This window comes from Leguminivora glycinivorella, chromosome 24 (assembly GCF_023078275.1).
Source record: "Leguminivora glycinivorella isolate SPB_JAAS2020 chromosome 24, LegGlyc_1.1, whole genome shotgun sequence".
Lineage (NCBI taxonomy): Eukaryota > Metazoa > Arthropoda > Insecta > Lepidoptera > Tortricidae > Leguminivora > Leguminivora glycinivorella.
In genome coordinates, this window is record NC_062994.1 from 11,441,016 (window position 1) to 11,467,808 (window position 26,793).

The 26,793-nt window shown below is 37.4% G+C and overlaps 1 protein-coding gene across 9 annotated transcripts in view; it reads left to right on the forward strand.

The window, feature by feature from the left end:
* LOC125238942 (histidine decarboxylase) overlaps positions 1-26,793 on the forward strand; it is a 61,840-nt gene that overhangs the window by 11,416 nt on the left and 23,631 nt on the right. For 7 of the 9 annotated variants that reach the window (XM_048146433.1, XM_048146438.1, XM_048146440.1 and 4 more), the window contains exons 2-4: positions 7,580-7,636; positions 16,353-16,525; positions 25,093-25,206. In XM_048146433.1, the coding sequence (XP_048002390.1) occupies positions 7,609-7,636; positions 16,353-16,525; positions 25,093-25,206 (315 nt within the window). In that variant the 5' untranslated portion in view covers positions 7,580-7,608. Of the gene's footprint in view, positions 1-7,579; positions 7,637-16,352; positions 16,526-25,092; positions 25,207-25,593; positions 25,663-26,793 lie in introns of those variants that run through there. The other 2 variants (XM_048146436.1, XM_048146441.1) reach the window with 2 other exon arrangements.

Sequence of the window (26,793 nt, forward strand, 5' to 3'; positions counted from 1 at the left end):
TCCGCGATTATTTCGATTAAGGTAAAGCGGGGCAATTCTCGACTGGGGGGCCATTGTAACTGATCTATTTGCTGTACGGTCAGCCAAAAACCTTACACTGCTTTTTGGTTGACTGTACCTTACACATATTACTATTGTTTTAAAAGAAATTCTTGCAATGATTGTAGAATTGTTACACAGCGACCACAGCGTAAGTAGTAGGTACGAATATGTATGTATTTTACCTATATAAATATTTATACTGGGGAAACTTCATACAACCCACATAGCCATATCTCGACGCTATGGTCGGTAGGGTAAAAAGTACTTCCTTGCATTATCGCTTACAATTTTTTCCATTTTGCTTATACTTATTGCAAATGTAAACATATAAAAGGCAAGCAAACAACGATCTTCTTACAGCACATTGAATATAATAGTTATCACGGATGCAGGATACTCGCCGATGCCTACTTACTAATCCCTTCCCGCTGAGCCACCTGCATTTTACACTGCCTAGATAGCGATTGCCGACCGGAATAATTTCCGACCCCAATCCCTATTCTTATCCCCGTCCCTATGTCTATCCTTGTCCCCGTCCCCACCCCCGTCCCGTCCCTGTCCCCGACCCTCCCCTATCCCTATCCCCGTCCCCGTCCCCTATTTTTATCCCTATCCCTATCCCTATCCCTATCCCTATCCCTATCCCTATCCCTATCCCTATCCCTATCCCTATCCCTATCCCTATCCCTATCCCTATCCCTATCCCTATCCCTATCCCTATCCCTATCCCTATCCCTATCCCTATCCCTATCCCTATCCCTATCCCTATCCCTATCCCTATCCCTATCCCTATCCCTATCCCTATCCCTATCCTATCCCTATCCCTATCCCTATCCCTATCCCTATCCCTATCCCTATCCCTATCCCTATCCCTATCCCTATCCCTATCCCTATCCCTATCCCTATCCCTATCCCTATCCCTATCCCTATCCCTATCCCTATCCCTATCCCTATCCCTATCCCTATCCCTATCCCTATCCCTATCCCTAACCCTAACCCTAACCCTAACCCTAACCCTATCCCGTCCCCGTCCCCGTCCCTGTCCCTGTCCCTGTCCTTGCCCCTGTCAAATTATCATGCTAGGAGGTGAACTTTGAAAAATCCTTCCTATAAGGAACTTCCGTGTCAATTTGAAATCTTGAACCAGAAGTATACTTAGATAAAAACTAAACCTACACTTATGGCTCTTTTGGATATTTTAACCCCATTGCACAACAACAGGGGAGAAAATATCTTTTCCACCTCATTAGATTTTAAAATCGTTGTATTTATCGTGATCAGCGACCCGATAAACCATAAAAACGATACCCATATTGTGTTTTTGACTTTACCTCCTTTAGGGGTCAAATTTTCAAAAAACCTGAAAGATGTATTTAGTCATATGTCTTTAGGAATCCTCCTGTGAAGTTGTCCCTGTCCCTGTCCCTGTCCCTGTCAAATTATCATGCTAGGAGGTGAACTTTGAAAAATCCTTCCTATAAGGAACTTCCGTGTCAATTTGAAATCTTGAACCAGAAGTATAGATAAAAATTAACCTACACTTATGGCTCTTTTGGATATTTTAACCCCATTGCACAACAACAGGGGAGAAAATATCTTTTCCACCTCATTAGATTTTAAAATCGTTGTATTTATCGTGATCAGCGACCCGATAAACTATAAAAACGATACTCATATTGTGTTTTTGACTTTACCTCCTTTAGGAGTCAAATTTTCAAAAAACCTGAAAGATGTATTTAGTCATATGTCTTTAGGAATCCTCTTGTAAAGTTGTCCCTGTCCCTGTCCCTGTCCCTGTCAAATTATCATGCTAGGAGGTGAACTTTGAAAAATCCTTCCTATAAGGAACTTCCGTGTCAATTTGAAATCTTGAACCAGAAGTATAGATAAAAACTAAACCTACACTTATGGCTATTTTGGATATTTTAACCCCATTGCACAACAACAGGGGAGAAAATATCTTTTCCACCTCATTAGATTTTAAAATCGTTGTATTTATCGTGATCAGCGACCCGATAAACCATAAAAACGATACCCATATTGTGTTTTTGACATTACCTCTTTTAGGGGTCAAATTTTCAAAAAACCTGAAACATGTATTTAGTCATATGTCTTTAGGAATCCTCCTGTGAAGTTGTCCCTGTCCCTGTCCCTGTCCCTGTCCCTGTCCCTGTCCCTGTCCCTGTCCCTGACCCTGTCCCTGTCCCTGTCCCTGTCCCTGTCCCTGTCCCTGTCCCTGTCCCTGTCAAATTATCATGCTAGGAGGTGAACTTTGAAAACTCCTTTCTTAGTGCTCCTCTTATGGCTATGTTGGATATTTTAACCCTATTGCACTACAACAGGGGGTAAAATTTCTTTTCCACCTCATTAGATTTTAAAATCGTTGTATTTATCGAGCTCAGCGACCCGATAAACCATAAAAACGATACCCATATTGTGTTTTTGGCTTTACCCCCTTTGCACCCCTTTAGGGGTCAAATTTTCAAAAAACCTGAAACATGTATTACGTCATATGTCTTTAGGAATCCTCCTGTGAAGTTTAGTATAAAATAGTCAAACTAATCTTGTTTCCCCATACAAACTTTGAACCCCCATTTGAGCCCCTTAGGAGGCGAATTTTAAAAAATCCTTTCTTAGTGCTCCTCTACACTATATAAGGAACCTACGTGCCAAATTTGACATCTCTAGGATTAGCGGTTTCGGCTGTGCGTTGATATGTCAGTCAGTCAGTCAATATATTCTTTTATATATATTTTTGATATTTAAACCCCATTGCACCACAACAAGGGAGAAGGTATTTCACTTCCGCCTCGTTAGATTTTAAAAACGTTGTATTTATCGTGATCAGCGACCCGATAAACCATAAAAACGATACCCATATTGATTTTTTGACTTTATCACCCCCTTTTCACCCTTTTAGGGGTTAAATTTTCAAAAAACCTGAAACACGTATTCAGTCATATGTCTTAAGGAATCTTCCTGTGAAGTTTCGAATAAAATAGTCAAACTAATCTTGTTTCCCCATACAAACTTTGAACCCCCATTTGACCCCCTTAGGAGGTGAATTTTGGAAAATCCTTTCTTAGTGCTCCTCTACACTACATAAGGAACCTACGTGCCAAATTTGAAATCTCTAGGACCAGCGGTTTCGGCTGTGCGTTGATATGTCAGTCAGTCAGTCAGTCAGTCAGCTTCTTCTTTTATATATTTAGAAGGCGTTCATATATTACGTCACAGAGTAAGGCGGGGAGGGTCATACTGAATGTGACAATCCATGTTACAGGGATACAGAAAAAGGGGGGATCCAAAAATTATGAAATTTTGTGTGACGTAATATGTGTACGGCCCCTAATGTACTATTATTGTACAACCATAAAATAGTACATTGTAAAACAGGAAATTAGAAACGTCAGCGTACGTCAACGTAAGCTTGTGTCGAGAGATGACAGCGTATGCACTGTGATTACACATTTTACTTCGACAGTACATACATACATACATACAATCACGCCTGTATCCCATAAAGGGGTAGGCAGAACACATGAAACTAGTAAAGCTTCAGTGCCACTCTTGGCAAATAAGGGGTTGAAAGAAAACGAAACTGTGACATTGCAGTGACAGGTTGCCAGCCTCTCGCCTACGCCACAACACACTTCGACAGTAACTCTCTATAATACTCGATCCTCTTTGCTGTTATTAAAAGTTACATTTCCATGACGTGTAAACTGAAACATAGTTACTTCATATATTTGTGTTCGTCATCGACCGGTGTACGGTCAGCTACATAAATATGTACACACTTGTATTCAATTTTGAACCTTCTTCCCCAGTAATGAGTTTCGATGTGTATAGATATTTATTGACTTGACTTACTCCGCCGGCACTCCTAGGGCTTCCGTGGCGGATTACCGACGAAGACCGAATTTCTATTTAATAGTACACAGGTCACTAAACGAAAATTGACTGACATAAATAATTTTAGTAATACCTAATAATAATAATAATATTCTAATTGTGATTTTTTGGCATTTGGCTTTTACTATATGTTGTAAAATTTATGCATGTTAGATTAATATTTAGATGTAGTACATTCAGACACAATTGTTATTGTTCATGAATAAATAAATAAAAAAAAAAAAAAATAATAATAATACCGCACTTCACCGTGTTTTTTTCCCGTGTCACGGGTTAAAACGATACAGGAGGGGTCAATTCTCCATGCAAACGCTCTCGACTATTTCCTCCCTGGGTTTTGAAGATCGAACAATGATATTATCAACACAGATTATTGTTTTTTTTTCTCTGTGTCGGACCGTTTCGATTTTGTTGATATTCCTATTTTTAAAGACGCTAGGGCCCATCAAAAATTTCCAAAAACCGGCCAAGAACGTGTCGGGCCACGCTCAGTGTAGGGTTCCGTAGTTTTCCGTATTTTTCTCAAAAACTACTAAACCTATCAGGTTGAAAACAATTTTCCTAGAAAGTCTTTATAAAGTTTTTAAACATATGGTTCAAAAGTTAGGGGGAGGAACGGCATTATTGATTATGGCGTAAAAAAAAGTGTGGTATTCAAAATTGGTGACAATTAGCCAAAAAAACTAAACGGTCCGACACAGATTATTTCATTGTTATTCAGATTCTCAAATTTAGTTACGATTGATTAAGTTTTGAAGGAGGAAATAGTCGAGAGCGGAACCTCGATTTTAAAGATTTATTCGCAATATATTTTAACTAAGTTGTTATGACTGAACAATATTTTTTCGATTAATCTAGTTAATAAAGCGAGTATATGTAACTGAAATTCCCAAATTGAAAGGGAGGCTCCTTTCCATTTTAGCATTTTCGCTCCTGTAGCGTCTTAAGAATTTCACCACCCCTTTTCGTCCCGTGGATGTAAAAGTCGACTATGGGATGCAATGCAGGCGATAGGCTAAATAGGTAAAAAGCGCTGGTGACCCAGCGGCAAAGACATATAACTCCGTATAGACAAATAAAGTCTAAGAAAAAAACGTACCTCAGTACCATACAGAAAAAGGTACGGTGGCCTAGATGGCATTACACCTTTGGGGTACGCTCAGCTAGATGGCGCTAATATTAATATTTGACATTTTAATACATATCAAACTAAGAATATGGGCCAAATTGTCAAAACTGAGGTTCAAAAGTTTTAAGCTTGTGTCAAGAGATGGCAGTCTATGCACTGTGATTACACATTTTACTTCGACAGTAACTCTCTATAATACTCGATCCTCTTTTCCCAGCGGTAACAGCGTGCGACTTTCAATCCGGAGGTCGCGGGTTCGAACCCCGCCTCGTACCACTGAGTTTTTCGGAACTTATGTGCGAAATGTCATTTGATATTTGCCAGTCGCTTATCGGTGAAGGAAAACATCGCGAGGAAACCGGACTAATTCCAATGAGGCCTATTAGTTACCCTTCGGGTTGGAAGGTCACATGGCAGTCGCTTTCGTAAAACTAGTGCCTATGCCAACATTCTGGGATTAAAATTAAAAGTGGAAAATGTCTGCCTTGGGTGAGACTTCAACTCACGGCCTCTGGATCGATACTCCAGCGCTCTGCTAACTGAGCCACCAAGACTTCAACCAAGCCAGCGAAATTTTCCACTACTAAGGTCAATGGGACCCACCCAAGGCAGACATTTTCCACTTTTAATTTTATTCTAAGCCTAGTGGCATCGATTGCAGACGTTTCTGCTAATCAGAAGTTAAAAATTTTGGGATTAGTTGTCAAACCGGACTCCAGGCTTCCATGAGCCGCGGCTAAGGTTTCCTGATGCTGAAGCGACAATGTGGTACCTTTTGCTTAAAAATGGCTAAAGCTGGTGTAATAAATAAATACCTAAATAAATATTATAGGACATTCTTACACAGATTGACTGAGCCCCACGGTAAGCTCAAGAAGGCTTGTGTTGTGGGTACTCAACAACGATATATATAATATATATAATACACAAATACATAGAAAACATTCATGACTCGGGAAAAAATATCTGTGCTCATCACACAAACAAATACCCTTACCGGGATTCGAACCCGGGACCGCGGCTTAGCGGGCAGGGTCACTATGCGCTAGGCCAGACCGGTCGTCAAAAAATTAGTAATTGGTTTTTCCTTTTGTACCTTTTTGGTACGGAACCCTAAAAACCAGGCGATGGCTGGATTTCTAAGTAATAAATAAGTGAACATCGTTATTGATCTCGTTTAGGTTTTTATCTGATTTTGATTTTAATGTATTAACAATTGTTCTTTTTTGGTTTTTCTTTTTACTTTGTATATGTATAACAACACATGTAATTTACATCCATAAAAATACAAAATTTAATTACATCGCCCCAATCAGCGAAGTAAGCTTTCAATCAAAACGTACTTATTTTTAATTTTTTTTTTCCGCAAAATGCTGCCAGTATCACAAAACAATGCAATATTTGTGAGCCAAATTAAAAAAAACTGGCCAAGAGCGTGTCGGGCCACGCTCAGTGTAGGGTTCCGTAGTTTTCCGTATTTTTCTCAAAAACTACTGAACCTATCAAGTTCAAAACAATTTTCTAGAAAATCTTTATAAAGTTCTACTTTTGTGATTTTTTTCATATTTTTTAACCATATGGTTCAAAAGTTAGAGGGGGGGGACGCACTTTTTTTTCCTTTAGGAGCGATTATTTCCGAAAATATTAGTATTATCAAAAAATGATCTTAGTAAACCCTTATTCATTTTTAAATACCTATCCAACAATATATCACACGTTGGGGTTAGAATGAAAAAAAATATCAGCCCCCAGTTTACGTGTAGGGGGAGTACCCTAATAAAACATTTTTTTCCATTTTTTATTTTTGCACTTTGTCGGCGTGATTGATATACATATTGGTACCAAATTTCAGCTTTCTAGTGCTAACGGTTACTGAGATTATCCGCGGACGGACGGACGGACGGACGGACGGACGGACGGACGGACGGACGGACGGACGGACGGACGGACGGACGGACAGACAGACATGGCGAAACTATAAGGGTTCCTAGTTGACTACGGAACCCTAAAAAGAGCGAATATTTATATTCATAGCGTCATTTTTGATTATGGTAATTTCACTCATTACAAAGAGAAAAAAAGTGCGTAGCAAAATATAAAATACAACTACTATCAAAACCCTTATTCAAATGACACAACTGCTTAAAAATTAAGACAAGTTGTCTTAAAATATATTACAACATACAACATACAATCACGCCTGTATCCCATAAAGGGGTAGGCAGAACACATGAAATATAATAAAATATATTATTTAATTAAAAATATAAATCGTCACTACTATGCAAAAACCTCGTATCTCACACTGCTCCTCAAAGTTAAAACGCAGTTAGTCTATATGCATTGCATACATACTTATTATATTTTTCTTTTCATTGACAGATGAAGATACAAGTTTTTTTCAAAGTAGTGACGAAATGTATAAATAAACATTAAAATAACTTTATCGAAATTATAAAATGTAAAATAAAAACCTAATTGTGTTTGTTTCAGAAGATTTGGGCTGAAGTTCTTAGTCGAAGATGGAGCACGCCGAGTTCAGAGTAAAGGGTGAGTAATATTTTAAATAAACCGGCCAAGTGTATAGGTAACTCTAAAGAACTTACTAGAATATAGGCTACTTGCCTCTTAGTCAAATCAGCTTCTTTTTAAGAACTGTCAAAACGAAATTGAACGACTTGCTAATATGGAATTAATATGACAATGAGTCAATTCAGTTACTTTATATTATTTCTACCTGACTTATTAAATATGAATTCGATTTATAGACCCAGAGCCCAGGCCCGCCAGACCTTCCTCAAATTCTCAAGGATGAAACTTTGGGACAATGTAGAGTTCATATCGGCGGTTAATGTGTGCATATTTTCTAGTTCGGCCCATCGGCCAATTTTTTGCTATCAAGTGATGAAGGTGAAAAAAAAAGTGCTTACTTTCCTTAAATTCTCAAGGCTGATTTTTATATATGTGTTAGAGCACGTTGTTAGGAATTGGTTATCATCAATGCCAGACCGTTTCCGCCGGCCATAACTTTTACCAGGCGCGACAAAGTTGGCAAAAAACGACTCTAACTTACCTCATTTTCTCAAGCCTGATTTTGATATATGATACTCAGGGACCTGTAACTAGACCGTTTGTAAGCAGCCAGACCAATCGGATGGACCCAACCATCCGCCAGACCGACTTAAAGTTTCGATATGAGCATTAGTAGAATTGAAATATTCCGGGTCTATAAAAGCTAAAAACTTGAATTTTCTACATTAAGCTACGTGTATATTGTATACTTGACGTAATAAGCGACTTTCAAAAATTTTACTTCTAAGGAAATAAAAAAATTAAAATAAATTTTTGAAAGTCGCTTATTATGTCAAGTATACAATATACACGTAGCTTAATGTAGAAAATTCAAGTTTTTAGCTTTTATAGACCCGGAATATTTCAATTCTACTAATGCTCATATCGAAACTTTAAGTCGGTCTGGCGGATGGTTGGGTCCATCCGATTGGTCTGGCTGCTTACAAACGGTCTAGTTACAGGTCCCTGCGTATCATATATCAAAATCAGGCTTGAGAAAATGAGGTAAGTTAGAGTCGTTTTTTGCCAACTTTGTCGCGTCTGGTAAAAGTTATGGCCGGCGGAAACGGTCTGGCATTGATGATAACCAATTTCTAACAACGTGCTCTAACACATATATAAAAATCAGCCTTGAGAATTTAAGGAAAGTAAGCACTTTTTTTTTTCACCTTCATCACTTGATAGCAAAAAATTGGCCGATGGGCCGAACTAGAAAATATGCACACATTAAACGCCGATGTGAACTCTACATTGTCCCAAAGTTTCATCCTTGAGAATTTGAGGAAGGTCTGGCGGGCCTGGGCTCTTGATCTATTAAGAATAACTTCTGTCCATAACTATATGTCTTTCTAATAACTAACTGATGCTTTATTTCGTGCATGGTATAAAATATTATTTCCCTCACTAGCTCGGAAACACGTGTTTTGTCCTTTAATACCAGCGGGTAAAAACGCATTTTATCCACTAGTGGATAAAGTAATATGACATTGAATGGAGGCAAATTTTCTGCTTTAAAATTGATAAAAGTGGGTTAATCTAGTGATGAAGATGTTTTACCACCTGTGGAACTACTGGAAGCAGTGATAAACGCGTTTTTTGCGTTGTACTTTCCTCGCTATAGTGAGGGGAAAAGTTTTGTGTTTGTGTGTACACAAGTGCAAATGTATTTTACTTCTCGTGTGTTGAAAAACTCGCAAAATCAGGATTCCATTTTAAAACCACTCGCTTCGCTCGTGGTTCAACTATAGAATCCTTTCGCTTGCTCGTTTATCAATTCCACACAACTTTGCACTGTTGTATAACAAATAACTATTATTTTAAGAACAACCAAGTCTATTGTCTTCGGTTACCGTGACAGTTATGAAATAAAACTATGGAAACTATGGATTATATCGCGTATAAACGTTGTCAGTCAGTCAGTTGTCAGTTAGGTAATGTCTGCAATTGTCTCACAGTCTCGCGCCCACTTTACAATGTTGCTGCGCCCCCCTGGAGGGCGCGCCCCACAGTTTGAAAAACGCTCCTCTACGTCATCTGCGATTAATAATTAGTAATTACAAATCAATATTCTTATCACGTAGCAATAGTACTACGGTTGCTCCGATTTGTGTATAATATTAGTTATTATCCTTATTACGCCTAGCATGAAGGCTTACAACACAATTAGGAAAATACCAAGACAATTGTGAATGGCAAATCTATAAATAAACAAGTAAAACGTTTCAAAACGGACCTACTTTTTTTTTATACCACGTCGGTGGCAAACAGGTATACGGCCCGCCTGATGGAAAGCGGTCACCGTAACCTATGGACGCCTGCAACTCAAGGGGTGTCACGTGCGCGTTGCCGACCCATTAGAAACTTATACACTCCTTTTTTTAAGAACCCCATACCCCCCTACTACGTATTTGGTACGTTTATAAATGCAATAATAAAATAAATAAATAAATATTGGGGGACACCTTATACAGATCAACTTAGCCCCAAAATATATAAGCAAAGCTTGTACTATGGGTGCTAAGCGACGATATACATACGTAAATTGATAAATACATACTTATATACATATAAAACATTCATGAGGAACAAATATCTGTGATCATCACACAAATAAATGCCCTCACCGGGATTCGAACCCAGGACCGCGGCTCAGCAGTCAGGGTCACTACCGACTGAGCTAGACCGGTCGTCGAAATAATTTTAGAATACATAATTAAGCATTTTTTTCTAAATATGGCTTTTACGAATAGAGATAAAAGATTGAAGAACCGCTGCAGAAGAATGAAGAATGAAGAAGAAAGAAGAAGAATGGCTGCAGGCTGTTGGTCTTATAATTCTATCTGTAGTGCAAATTTAGGAGTTTCAACGCAAAACTTGTCAAAATGCCAAAAGCCGAATAGCTATTTATTCATTTATGATTTAAATAAATTAATTGGGCGATTCTCAGAGATGACGTTCGGTGCCTGATTTCGGTGCTGAATTTTATTTACTACTTTTTTGATATATCAGTCTATTTACTAAAATCTAGCCTAAATATAAAAAATATTGGTGGTGGAGGCCTCCATTAGAACCTTATAGTTTCAACTCAAAACTTGTCAAAATGCCAAAAGCCGAATAGCTATTTACTCATTTATGATTTAAATAAATTAATTGCTAACATTACAATAAAATAACTACAATACAAATATTCCTTACTAGCTTTTGCCCGCGGGTTCGCTCGCGTTAGAAAGAGACAAAAAGTAGCCTATGTCACTCTCCATCTCTTCAACTACCTCCAACTAAAAAATCACGTCAATTCGTCGCTCCATTTTGCCGTGGAAGACGGACAAACAAACAGACACACACACTTTCCCATAATATTAGTATGGATTGCTCACCAATATAACAGGATGACATCAAAAAATGAAGCACATAACTTTAACAACCATAAAATATACCTAACAACAAACAACATTAAAGTCAAAGTCAAAATATTCTTTATTCAAATAGACTTACTCGTACAATAATCACTTTTAAATTGTCAACAATGTACAATATTCATCTTATTCTAAATATCAGAGCAATTTATTGGTGCAATAAACAATATTGTTTTAAAATTACATTGAATTAATAAAATTATATCAATCTAAATTGTATAAAAAATACTAGTCTAAAAACTTCTAGAATAAATTCTAAATGTCAAAAAATAAAATATTTATTCTCGCGACAAATTCAGAGCAACTATTCCCCCACCCCACCCGACCGTGTTGTTCTCTATGTTGGTCTCTAAACAAAGACAATATATCGCTTAGCGATAAAGCGATATTACACGATAAAACGAATCGTCGGATTTGCCATATTGAATCAGTTACGTCTCGTTTATGGTGATCTGGGAATGTACGGAACCAATCCGGGACACAATTGTATTTTAAACACAGGAAAATTTATGTAAGTAAAACAAAAATGCGATACAGCGAGGAAATGTCGCCAGTATCCTTGGTACAATGCCTCAAGGGCCTATTTTAGACATTAGCTAGCTTTTAAGTTTAGTCTTAGTTTCTTATATAATTATGTAAATATGTTCTTGTAAATAAAGAATTTTCTCTTCCGATAGTATTAAAAAAAAGAAAAAAATTGAGTTTTCGTTTTCAAAGACCGACTTAAAGAGTAGAATAAAAGGCAGTAATCAAAATCAAGAAGATTATTTTATTAATTAATTAGCAAAATCAATTTACAAAGTAATGCTCTTTGCGTTATTCCGGGTTTTGCCACGGTTCATGGGAGCCTGGGGTCCGCTTTGACAACTAATCCCAAGATTTGGCGTAGGTACTAGTTTTACGAAAGCGACTGCCATCTGACCTTCCGACCCGGAGGGTAACTAGGCCTTATTGGAATTAGTCCGGTTTCCTCACGATGTTTTCCTTCACCGAAAAGTGACCAATTACATCGATAATGCTGTAATTATTCACTTTTTAATTTATTCTAAGTAGAAAACTTTCAATTACAGATCAGTTACGTTGCGTTTATGGACTTTATGATGATCTTGGAATGTAGTTTTAAAACAATATTGTTTATTGCACCAATAAATAATATTTCAGCTTCAAGCTTTGCCAAGAGTGGCACTGAAGCTTTAGTAGTTTCATGTGTTCTGCTTACCCCTTTATGGGATACAGGCGTGATTGTATGTATGTATGTAAATAATATTTATTAAAATTATAAACTATGTAAATTAACGTAAATCTTAACATAGCCTAAATTAATGACAATAATCTAATAAATAATAGAAAAAACCCTAAATTGCTTAAAACTAAAATAAAAATTCCCCCTTCGGTAATGTTCCGTAGATGCTGGCAACACTACCTCGCTGAATCGCAACGCTTATGCGCTGAGCGAGGAAGCTGCCAGCTCTACGGCCCCAGTGGTGGCATCAATATTTTTTTTAGACAGCGCCCTATGGAGTTTCTTGGCACTTGGCACGGACCAATACCTATAAATTGCTCTGACATTTAGAATAAGATGAAAATTGTACACTGTTGACCATTTAAAAGTGCTTATTGTAAGCCTATTTGAATAAAGAATATTTTATCTTATACCTTTAAACGAGCATCTTGTATATTTATTTATTTATAAATATATATGTATACGAACTCTGAAACCGCTCTAACGATTTCGCTGAAATTTGTTTTGTGGGGGTTTTCGGGGGTGAAAAATCGATCTAGCTTAGCCTTAGATTCCGGAAAACACGAATTTTCGAGTTTTCCCAGTCGCCCAGATTTATTATTAAACAGTGATATGTGTGTGAGTTTTCGTCTTCGAAGATTGACTAAGACGGTTCATGTCTCGCCCAAGACTAAAGTAGCTAAATTACTATTTCTAATTTATTCTAAGGTTAAAAGCAGGGGTTGCAAACGTTACTGATTCTTAAATAAAATAATTTCTTTAATGAAATTTGAACATTCTTATTGGATAAATCTAATAAATTTATTGTATATTTATACAATTTTGTTACGTATACTCGTAATTATAACAAAATAAAATAATTATGCGCATAAGATTATGCATACGTGCATACAAACATATGTTTTGCATTTCGTCTGTGTGTACTGCAGTATACATATGTAACATCTTATGGATCAATGATGGATCTGAAATAAACGAATTTTATTTTATTTTATTTATTTATTTATATGTATATATGTACCTATATATTTTGTAATTTGAGTGTATGTAATTACAATTTTAAAAAATTACAGTCACTGTTATTACAAGATTCAGTTGATAAATTAGACTTAATATTGACCGGGTTATACTTAGACCGCGATTACCTTTTTGATTTTTGTTGAGCTCCCAATATTTCGACTCGGTTTACTTTTTTTTTCTTTTAACAATATACCTACATTGTGTTTGAATATTACATAATTATTATGATAGGTACCTACAATTAAATCTCACAATTAATAATATCACAACTACAATATAACTAAATATCTATAAATTGAAAAATAAATGTAATTTAACTTAATAAATAACTAACAATACATAAATCTATGTCAACATCGAAAATATTCATTCATTATATTAGGTATGTCAGAAAGAAAAAAGAATCACTAAAAAACTGTTTTGAGCCTATAAATTCATCCACAGAATAAAAACACTTCTCCACCAGATACGAATTTAGACATTTTAAATTACACAAATTTAAATTTGTGACATGCATCATGATCACTAAAACTGAAGAAGGCGGGTGAATGTCAAAGTTGGGTAAAAATATATCTAATCCGATCAATATACCTAAATCTAATGAAAATAACCGTGTAAACGTAGAGTAATATTGAATAGTATGGTATAGAGTTATCAGTGAAGATTTTCGAATGCAGCGCCATCTATTATTAAGTTACGACAAATGTTCATGTGACTTTCCATGCTTAAAGGTTCCTTATAGCACATAAAGCAGGTGAACCATTTAAACATGAAACGCCACATATTTTTATTTTTATTTTTTATTTCTACACGGACTTATATTTAATTACACGTAAATTAATCATAGAATGTCGTTCGCTAGTTTACAGCTGGTACGGCGACATCTAGCGAAGAATTTGGACATCAAAAAAATACTTATACATTTTACGACAACAAGTCATTACAAAGTTTGACAGTGACATCTAAAGAACAACTTGCACTACGGCATATAATAGTTTTTCGCGCCCTCTATCGTTGAGTTTCCTAAACATATCCTAAGTACATCGGATTTACTCTTTCCTTTGACTGAAAACACCGTGATTCAGAACTCTCATTTGATAAATGTTCCCGATATATCGAATTGGTACCTATTCTTTTATTCCTAGATACCAAAGACATATGTAACTCCGTATAGACGGATAAAGTCAAAGCCCTAGAGAAAAAGGTACGGTGGCCTAGATGGCGTTACACCTTTGGGATGGGATTAGATGGCGCTAATATTAATATTTGACATTTTAACACATATCAAGCAAACAATATGGGCCAAATTGTCAAAACTGAGGTTCAAAAGTTTTAAGCTTGTGTCGAGAGATGGCAGTCTATGCACTGTGATTACACATTTTACTTTGACAGTAACTCTATAATACTCGATCCTCTTTGCTAGATACTTACTGTAATTAGAACTAGCAGATGTGACCACAAGTCGTTCCAATCTAGCGGCACACACTCGACACAGTGTTAAGTCAGTTCTTCAAAGGAATGAAAGGAAGCGGAGAATGGACACTTGTTGCGTTGTAAACGATGTTTTTTGTTGCTTTTCAATTGTAGCCAATGGCTTAGCCAATATTTTGGTTAAGATTTATTTATAAATTTACAGTCCAGTTGCTCTTATTATTACTGTCACAACAAGTATGTAGGTACTTACACGAATATAATCAATATGTATAATAAAATAAATACTTACATAAATATTAAGAAACACATTTGCTAAGGTCAACAGGGGTCCTAAGCGACGATATACATAAAAATATTATAGAATATAAATATTATAGGACACTCTTACACAGATTGACTGAGGCCCACGGTAAGCTCAAGAATGCTTGTGTTGTGGGTACTCAGACAACGATATATATAATATATAAATACTTATTTTGCCAAGAGTGGCACTGAAGCTTTAGTAGTTTCATGTGCTCTGCCTACCCCTTTACGGGATACAGGCGTGATTGTATGTTGTTGTATGTTGTATGTTATAAATGCTTATATCTTAATACTCTCCTTGTTTATTTTACATGGCGTGGGCTAGATAAATTCTGTAAACCCTATTGTCCTTTCCGAAGTAGATCAAGTATATCTAGTAGTTTAGTTTAAGTTTAACTTCGGATTAATACAAGTATCGGAAAGTCTGCTTAAAACTGCGAATATCGCACACCAATATTATTCATCGGTTTCTATATCGCTCGAATACGAAAACGTGACTTTTGACAGTTATATCCGATTCATATCGTATTTAAAGTCAATATTTAACATATCCTAACATTACCTGAAAGTTAGAGTCGGGTCGTTTTAGTCTTTTAACATATCGGATGTAGAATTTGGTTAGTACTTTATTCGTATTAAGATATTTTAAAAATAATGAAAATACTGATAGTCTGGGGTTACTTGGATTCGTGGGGTAACATTGATCAGCTATTTTTGAAGAATAGGGAGATGAGTTGTGAACGCGAATTTAAACAATGTACGAGTATGATGTGTTATAAATTTAAATAGATATCATACACGAAAGAAAAAACGACAGGGCGAACTGGTGGCCGAGCTGAATTGAAAAAAGAACAAATCGAAAAATATTCAATAAAATAATTTGATTTGTTCCCTAGTTGTAATGTATGATGTGGTTAACACGAATGAAAACCTTTAGAACTGGATTCATTTTAATTTTACCCCACTAATCAAAGCTGGCGCGTCGTGCAGGTTTTGACTTGTTTCGTAGTGAAACTAGTGAACTTCGCGCGGAGTCCGATTTTGTTTAAATGTGTAGTTTTTAATAATAAATGGCTATGATTATAAGTATTATAACCGTAACTGTTTTTTTTTTAACATTTAATTTGTTTACCCCAAAATCATTCAATCAAAAATTGCACATTCGGTATCCGGCCGAATATCAAAAGACCGAATAGGCCGGATACCGAATAGTAACCGAATATTCGGTGCATCTCTAATTTATTTATAGACAGATACTAACTTCTATTTTTTTATACAGCTAAGGAGATGGTAGACTACATAGCGGACTACCTCGAGAACATCCGCGAGAGGAAAGTCTACCCGTCCGTGCAGCCCGGGTACCTACACAAGCGACTACCCGCTACCCCTCCCGTGCAGCCTGAGGCGTGGGACGACATCTTTAAGGACCTTGACGAGCATATCATGCCTGGGGTAAGATAAGATAAGATAAGATAAGATAAGTGCAGCCCGGGTACCTACACAAGCGACTACCCGCTACCCCTCCCGTGCAGCCTGAGGCGTGGGACGGGGACGACATCTTTAAAGCAGCTGGATGAGCATATCATGCCTGGAATAAGATAAGATAATATATTATAAGATAAGATAAGTGCTTCCGTGTAACCTGAGGCGTGGGACGACGTTTTTAAAGACCTTGATAAGCATGTCATGTCATGCCTGGGGTAAGCAAACAGACACAAAGACAATGCTAAAAACGAGACAAAAAGTGAAAGAGACTATATTATTACATCATAATTAGTTTCTGGTATAGATGATTTTACATTAAAAAATCAAATTAACTTCTTCAGGAAAAATTGAAAACATCGGTTTATGGAATTAGTCGTATTTTTCCTCTCATGTGCCACCAAATAATACAATTAAGAGCACAAACATAATATGATCGAATCATAAAGTAGTTGCTCTTGAGATTTTCTAGTTCGAAACTTGGGATGTATTTATAATGGTCGGTAAGAATCTTAGATAACTTAGACTAGACGAGCATATCGTCACTACTTTGAAAAAATCTCATATCTTGTACGGATGGCATTAGAGAAACAACAGCTTCGATGAATATATGATTTATTCTGACTGATATTAGGCAAGGTACACGATTATATAGGCAGTGCTTACGTACTACTGACATAGGTAAATACATACTACATCACACGCCCCACCAAAAAAGGAAAAAAAAAGAAAATTATTATTTTTCTTTTTTTTTTTTTCTCTCAACATTACATAAATAAAGAAACAAAAAAGAAAGGTAGGTACTTAAACATAATTTGCTAAGGTGAATACAACTTTGTACGGTTTTTATGAACCGACACCTCTTTATCCTTAACTATGATTACAACGTTAGGGTCAATTTGTCTTACAACTAGGAAAGGCCCTTTATACAGCGGGTCTAACTTATTACTAAGCGCTTCATTTTTAATCAAAATCATATCGCCGGATTTATAAGTTACAGGTTTAACCTTGTGGTCGTACTGAGCTTTTCTTAATGTTTTCCCTTGAATTAAATTACATTTTGCGTCATATTGGGATTTTTGTAATCGGTATTTTAATTCAAAGGAATAGTCATTGAAGTTATACATAGGATCTAATGAATCACAAAGATTACTCGGTATATTGCATCGTCGGCCAAAGACAAGTTCATATGGAGTGTATCGGGTTTCTGAATGAACAGTCGTATTGTAAGCAAAACACCAGTAGGGTAGCCATGAACTCCAATTGTTAGTTTCATTATTAGTTTGAATGCGTAAGTAAGAAATTAAATGTTTGTGATTATTTTCTAAGGAACCTATGGTTTGATGATGGTAAGACGTTGACTTTAAATGACTTATGTTTAAAAGTTTGCATACTTCCTGCATTGTGGATGACAAAAATTCAGTACCCCGGTCAGTTATTATTTCTCGAGGAATACCATATCTCAAAATGAAACTGTTAACAAAAGCGGTTGCCACTGAGACTGTGTCCTTAGATGTAAGCGGATACGCCTCGACGTATTTGGTCAAGTCGCATTGCAGCGTTAATATATAAGTATAATTATTGCTATCCTTAACTAAGGGGCCCACTAAATCTAAAAATAACCTATCAAAGGCAAAGTTACCTGTAGTCGTTATGACCATTGGTTCCTTTGTATTTCTAAAGTATTTTTGACGTTGGCATTTGTCACATCTTTTGACAAATTCTGCAACGTCTTTTTCTAATCCTGGCCAAAAATAACGTTGCCGAATATTATTTAGCATACGTCTGATTCCAGCATGTCCGCTAGTAGGGAGCATGTGGTAGTCATTTAATATCACGCGCTGTGTATCGTGGTTGTCAATCCGGGTAGTGCTCTTCAATATGCGCAAGAAGGGTCCGGACCACTGCGTCATATCGTTAATGGTTTGAGCTAGTTCTTTAATTAAAGTTATGTTCTCAATATTCCTAAAAATGTATAAACAGTCGACTGATATTTTATTACAAAATTCGCTCAGTTCCCTCGCAAAGGCAACTCGTGCGCGATGCGATCGGGTTACCGGCCTAACATAAATAATAGACTTCGCTTTGTCATATGCGTAATCGGCATGTATTTCGTGACACTTGCTACTTAAAACTTCCCACTCGTTTTCATTTAAAAATCGTAGCTCCGTATAACTTCTCGGGGGTTTAAGTACTTCTACGACTCTAGGGTGATCAATCCTATCATCGGAAGCCCTATCAACATGAGTATTATTTTGCTGCTCCATTTGTTTTCTTCGCGCGCGAGTTAATACCGATATGTAATTTTCGCTCATCTTTTTCAAGTCGTCACTTGTTAAAGTTATACGCGACAATGCGTCTGCAGAAACATTGTCGGTCCCTTTTACATATCGTACCACAAAGTTATATTCCTCAAGGAGCAGCCTGAATTTAATTAATCTGCCAGTGGGATTAGTCATATTAAATAAATACACTAGCGGTTTGTGGTCAGTTTCTACTATGAAGTGCCGCCCATAGAGATAAGGTCGAAAATACTTAATGGACCACGTAATCGCGAGAAGCTCTTTTTCCACGGTTGGATAATTAATTTCTGATTTATTTAAGCTACGGCTTGCGTACGCTACGGGGTGTCCGTTTCCGTTGCAAAGTAGAGAACCTATTGCTATTCCGGACGCGTCAGTTTTTAAAATAAATTTGTTCTCTTCTCGAAAATCCGGGTATTGAAGTACGGGTGGTGTGGCTAATGACTGCTTAAGGGATAAAAATGCTTGTTTGCAATCGTCGTCCCATTTGAATGTCACGTTTTTACGTGTTAAATTATTTAAAGGTATACATGTAGCGGCAAAATTTGGAATAAATTTTCTATAATAATTAGCAAAGGCGACGAATCTTTTTACATCCTCTGTGTTTTGTGGCTCCGGATACCCCTGTAAAACTTTAACTTTATCCGGGTCCGGTTTAATACCATCCGCCGACACTACGTGTCCTAGATAAAGAAGTTCTTTCTTCAAAAATTCACACTTGTTCGGATTTAATTTTAAATTGAATTTACGTAAGCGACTGAAAATAGCCATCAGATTTTTGTTGTGCATATCCAAATTTCTTCCAAAGCAAACAAGGTCGTCCATGTATATTAAGCACTTTTCGTAGTTAAGGCCCGACATGGCTATCGTCATTGCCCTTGAAAAAGAACTCGGGCTAATTTTTAATCCCATTGGTAGCCTAGTCATGCAATATTGCCCTGAAGGGGATACAAACGAAGTGTATGGCCTACTTTTTTCAGCTAAGCTGAGTTGGAAGAACCCTTGATGTAGATCTAAATGACTGAAGTACATAGAACCGGACAATGAGTCTAATATATCATGGATGTTAGGGAGAGGGAATTTATCGTCCATTATACGGTCATTTAATTTTCGAAAATCTATTACCAATCTCCATTTTTTATTACCCTCTGAATCTGGGTGTTTAGGTACTAAAAGGACTGGGCTCGACCACTCGCTTTGCGTTGGTTCGATTATTTTTTCTTGTAACATTTTTTGTACCTGGTTTTCAAGTTCTGATTTTTGAGAATGTGGTAATCTATACTGTTTGACAAAAACAGGTGTTGCATCGGGTTTTAAGTGAATATTCTGTGGGTCTAATTTTGAGGGCGTTAATGTATCACCGGGTATATAAAATATATCTGAAAACTTTGCGCAAATATTCTGAATTGAGGTTTTTTCTTCACTATTTAGATGATTTAACTCTAAAAGTGAAAACATTTTACGCACCCTGTCCCCATTAACTTTTGCATCTTCAAACATACATAAAGTATATTGTCTAATCTTTTGTATTTCGGGCCTAAAATAACTAAGATGCACTTCTGTATCTCTAGTATTTAGTAACAGAACTGGTATTCTCCCTGCTTTCGGTGTACATAATCCTCCTGCCAAAAATACGCCATTGCAAAGCTCCTTTGAAATTACTATACAATCCTCGGTTACTTCAGTTTCTATAAAGAATATTTTTTCACATCTTGGCGGTAAAGTTAAATAGTTATTTTTACCTAATGCTCCTAGCTGTAAGGGTACCGTTATTTTCCCTAATGTAGCTGTATTTAAGGTGAATGTGTTCTGTTCGTAGTCTATAATACACTTATGTTTACGTAAAAAGTCCCGCCCTAGTATGGCACTAGGACCGCAAGGTAAGTTTCTAAGTACGTGAAATTTATGACATAAGCGGTGTCCATGTAAAGTAAACTCTATGTAAGCATAGCCTTCTGTGTAAAGATCGCCGCCGAGACCGATTATAGGAACGATTTGCTTTTGGATTGGAATATTTAGCCGCGAAACTGTTTCATATTTCACGGCCGATACGGCGGCGCCCGTATCTGCTAGCATCTGAAACGTGTCGTCTCCAATTACTACTTCTAAGGAACTGTCGTATCTGTATGCATATATCGTATTAGGGACGAAAAATTCGTAACCTGGGTTTTCTGTCGTGTTTTTAGTTTCCTGATCCTGACTTGACGTCGAAGGCTGCGGCTCTTCGGCTACATATATATTGGGCTGACTTTTGGACCTTCGGGTAAATACGTTATCAGATCTAAACCTATAAAATCCGCGGGTCGGATTTCCAAAACCGCGCCCAGTTTCATTTTGAGTATAGCTACCTCGCGAGGCCCGATTCCCGTAATAGGAATTCCGCACTTGCATGTTGCCGGGTGCTCCCCGACGCGAGTTATTGAAGCCTCGGCCTGTGCGTGGGTTATACTGACCTGTAATTCCCCTTCGATTGACAAAGATTGGAACCTCGCCGTTCTCCCGTGTGGACGAAATCTCCTCGTCCTTCGCGGCTTGAATCGCATCCTTTAATGTTGGTAGATTCCTGGCTGCCAGTATGATCCCTAAAGTAGGATTTCGCAACCCGTCGGTGAACCTTTTTATCGCCAGCTTCTCATTTATAGGTTTTAATACCTTGTGCGCATTTTGGTCACCGTCGGCTTGAGAAATTGTTAAATCAACGAACAACTGTTCAATTTGTGTACCGAATTCATCAATCGAAAGTGATTGCTGTTTTATTTGCATTAACTTACTGTGAATAGCAGTACTTGACTTTTTGGTTAGGAAATTATTTTTTAGGTCCAGAATAAGCGACTCACAGTCTGTGTATGACTGTGACATTCGTAACTTGGCATTTTCAGATAAACGTGTCTTGAGCACGAAATTAATTAATTTTCTTATACCGTCCGTTTCTAACATTGATTTATATGGTTCAATGGCATCGATTAATTTTTTAGTCGTATCCTCATCACCGGTCATAATAGGTAAGAGGTGGACTGCCGTTTTGAGATCGAATTTTTCCATGGCGGTTGACTTTACAATATGACTGCTCGTACAAAATTGGTATATTTTGTTATATAGATGTTCGATATTATTACGTAATTCGTCAATATATACTACTGTATCGCTGGTAACTTCTCCTTTTAAGATTTTATTATCTATCACTTTTGAATACTCCAAAAACGTATCATATAACTCTTTTGCTGTTATCAACTTTTCATTTAATTTCTTTTCTGTTCTTTTTTCAAGACTTAACTTAGAAATATTTTGCTTAAGTTTGCTTAATTCATTGTATAAATCTGTAAGCTCTTGAAACATCGCCTTAAAGGCATTTACTTGACGAACATATATGATACGTTTTAGATAAATTTATATTAAAATTAATCTATGTTATAGGTAATTAATTCTACTAACTCACATTTGAACCACATAACACTTCACTTTCGTCGCATTGCGTCACCGTGCCGTCAAAAGTCCGAGGAAGACGTCGTAAAAAAAAAACTGTTACACCGCATCTGCTGCTCCGGTCCTCTTCCCGAGTCCAAAGGATCGCCTGAAGGCCACTTGACCGTTAATTTCCCTACGGATCATCTTCTTATGGCATCTCAAATATATCTTGTATAGCCCGTACACGAAGATCAGAGCAATAATGACAAGTATGGTCATCAGGACTATGTTGGTGTTGCTGACGTGGTATGCCAAATCCTTCACCGAGGCATTTGCTTCATTGTTTCCTCCTGAAGCCGTCTGCGCGATGATTACCTCTTGTGGTTTAGATGTGCCGGACCCCATTTTAACAGTAGGTAACGTCGTACTGCATTATTGATGTGACATTAGGTTATAACGAATACACTGCCACTTCGCCCAAATGGGGTATAGTCCCACAGACATTGTTCAGTCTTTAACAAAACACTGCTTGTTCTGCCACTTTAGTCCACAAATTGTTTAATTTTTATTTAATTTAGTTCCTTCATTTTTAATTAATTACAACCTTGCACTCGCGAACACGAGGCCGCTGCCTTAAAAGGCAGGGTCGCCATGTACGGATGGCATTAGAGAAACAACAGCTTCGATGAATATATGATTTATTCTGACTGATATTAGGCAAGGTACACGATTATATAGGCAGTGCTTACGTACTACTGACATAGGTAAATACATACTACATCACAATCTTCTTGTGTCAATTTAAAGACAAATGTAGTACTTAACTGATGTATGGGCTGCATATGGAGTTACTGCGTTTTAACATTGAGTAGGAAAGTGAGATACGAGATTTTTTCAAAGTATTGACGATATTATGTCTGGGATAAGATAAGATAAGATAAGAAAAGATAAGATAAGATAAGTGCAGCCCGGGTACCTACACAAGCGACTACCCGCTACCCCGCCCGTGCAACCTGAGGCGTGGGATGATAATTCGATTGCTGATTCGGACGATTAGGTATTAATATTAGACGACCGGTCTGGCGCAGTCGGTAGAGACCCTGCCTGCTACGCCGCGGTCCCGGGGTCGAATCCCGGTAAGGGAATTTATTTGTGTGATGAGCACAGATATTTGTTCCTGAGTAATGGATGTTTTCTATACGAGTGCTAGTAAATTTTATTGAATTTTATTGAACTGATATTGCATGTATTTACAAATCGTGACATTTTAAATTGGGACATCATAGTATTAAAATATTTATTTTATTTGATTTTTATTTTTATTTGATTTTATTTCTTTCTTTTTTAATTTATATGTAGAAAGTGATGTTTTAATTTATATGTTATGGTTTGATGATGTGTGTTATTAAGGTATGTTAGAATTAAGAAATTAGTTTTTAGTTTTTTTAATGTAAATATTGTTATTGTAATGTATGGATCATGATATTCGAAAATAAACAAATTATTATTATATTATTATTATATATATAGGTATTTATATATTATACTAGCTTTTACCCGCGGCTTCGCCCGCGTAATAAAAGTATTCATTAAGATTTTCATTTGGATCCGTAGGGACCGTAGGTTTCTCTGTAGGTATATTTATCTGCGATTATTTCGATTGCACATAATACTTTTGCTTGCAACAACAATCGTCTTAGAGCACATTGATTGTAAGAGACCGCCGACCGATTATCCGTATCCCTCTAACGATACCCATATTATCCGTATCCGTATCCGTATCCGTATCGCTATCGCTATCGCTAACGCTATCGCTATCGCTATCGCTATCCCTATCGCTATCCCTATCGCTATCCCTATCGCTTTCCCTATCGCTATCCCTATCGCTATCCCTATCCCTATCCCTATCCCTTATCAAGATGTTTAATGATATAACACTTTAAGTTCTCGCGCTTTGTACACATATTTAAAGTCACATACAGGTCGAACGCGATTAATTAACATTATTTTTACCTTTTTTCCCAACGTTTCGGCCAGGTTGCACTGGCCGTGGTCGCGGAAGACTGACGTCCCAGCAAAATGTCACCGGAGATGTAAACAACACAAAACTACCCGATATTAATTTATATAAATGTTCGGGGTAGACAAATAAATATAATCTACCCGCTTTTAGTTAATGTTTATTTCCCACCATGTTTATTTTAAAGGTAAAAATAATGTTAATTAATCGCGTTCGACCTGTATGTGACTTTAAATATATGTTTAATGATTTCTTATCAAGTGCTAAAATATAAAGTTTCATGGTTTTATCATTTAAAATTAAGAAATCCCATACAAACTTTCAACCTCTTTTTCAACCCCTTCATCCCTTTTTTTCGAAATAAAAAGTAGCCTATGTTCTGTCTCAGGGTCTAAAGATTGTCTGTTCCAAATTTCATCAAAATCGGTTGCGTGGTTTAAGCGGGAAAGCGTAACAGACAGACAGACAGACAGACAGACAGACAGACAGACAGACAGACAGACAGACAGAGTTACTTTCGCATTTATAATATTAGTATGGATGGATATGGATGGATATGGATAGTATGGATGGATGGATATATCGTTGTCTGAGTACCCACAACACAAGCCTTCTTGTGCTTACCGTGGGCCTCAGTCAATCTGTGTAAGAATGTCCTATAATATTTATTTATTTATTATTTAAATATAGTGGGAACCAAGGTCCGTTTCGGCGGAACTGGACCGGGTACGAACCAGAATTATCAAAATTTGATTAATTCAGCGAGTCTTAGGTAGAACACCCAGAACTAAACCTTTAATATGTTTCAGCTGGTCCACTGGCAGTCACCCCATATGCACGCTTACTTCCCCGCGCTGACGTCTTACCCTTCCATCATGGGAGATATGCTGTCCAGCGCGCTCAACGTACTCTGCTTTACTTGGGTATGTACCATGGCCTATTAGGCTTAAATGGAACTGGACATTACGTTGTGGTATCACAAATTGTAAGGTGTTACGGTAGACCTCGCCAGAGATGGCAGGAGAAGCTTGACGCCTTCTACAGGGGCTGGTGGGAAACTTCAGGGGATAGGGATACGTGGAGGAATTTGAGGTCGGCTTTGCCCAGCAGTGGGACCATATGGTCTCTTAATAAAAATATGTCTTATAAGCTCAGTGGGACCTTTAGCCAAGAGTAGAATGGTTGACGCAACAGGCTCTGTCGCACATTGTGGACAGAGTACGTTATGGATTGTGTTCGATGCAACTTGTCTAAGTCTATGCATCCTGGTCTATTGGCAGTCTCCCCATATGCACGCTTACTTTCCCGAGCTGACGTCTTACCCTTCCATCATGGGGGATATGCTATCCAGCGCGCTTAACGTACTCTGCTTTACTTGGGTATGTACCATATTATTACCTTAGCTATCTTGGCATGGTCTGCCATGAGACGAGAGTATAATCGTTGACGCTCTATCGCACTCAAAACGCAACAGGCACCATCATTGAGGAAGGGCGATAGAGATAAATACAATACGCTACGGATTGTGTTCGATGCAAGTGATCCAACTTGTTTAAGGGCCTTATCACATTTGCGATTTGCGGGCGATTTGAAAGCGAAGCGAACTCGCAGCGACCTTGCCACGAGTGCGCAGCGTGTTCGCCGCGATATCCATTGGAACAGTGTTTGTATCTTCCGACGGTGCCATTATCGTTGCTTGTCCATCTGCCCACATTCGTAGATTATAAACTATTACAAATATCGACTTAAACTAAAGTGGATAGAAATTAATTTTACTGACGAATACAGCATGACGTCTCGACTCTAGACGCGGCGAACTCGCTGCGCACTCGCGGCGTACTAGCTGCGCGTTCGCTTCGCTTTCAAATCGCCCGCAAATCGCAAGTGTATGCATTGGCACTGCAACTGCACTTGCCATTGAATTGCTCATCTTTATCATTATTATTTTACTCTTGAGTCAAAGTGATGAAACTGAAAAAGTTAATACCACTCAGAGGTTTGGAGGATGGAGTGTTTTGGTCCTTAAGAAATGTCTCATACATATCTAAGCCGCGGTCCTGGGTTCGAATCCCGGTAAGGGCATTTATTTGTGTGATGAGCACAGATATTTGTTCCTGAGTCATGGATGTTTTCTATGTATATACACACATACATACATACATACAATCACGCCTGTTTCCCAGAGGGGTAGGCAGAGATCACGGATTTCCATTTACTACGATCCTGACAAATCACTTTCGCTTCACACACTTTCATAACGTTTCTCATACACGCTCGTCGGTTTCGAGTACTTCTGACCTGGCCTTTTTGCAATATTTCCCCGATTTGAACAAGAAAAGTTCGCCTAGGTCTTCCACTTTGAACTGAACCTTCCACTCTTTATCTATGTATATAAGTATGTATTTCGTCGCTTAGCACCTATAGTACTACAAGCTTTGCTTAGTTTGGGGCTAAGTTGATCTGTGTAAGGTGTCCCCAATATTTATTTATTATTATTATTTTATTGTGTA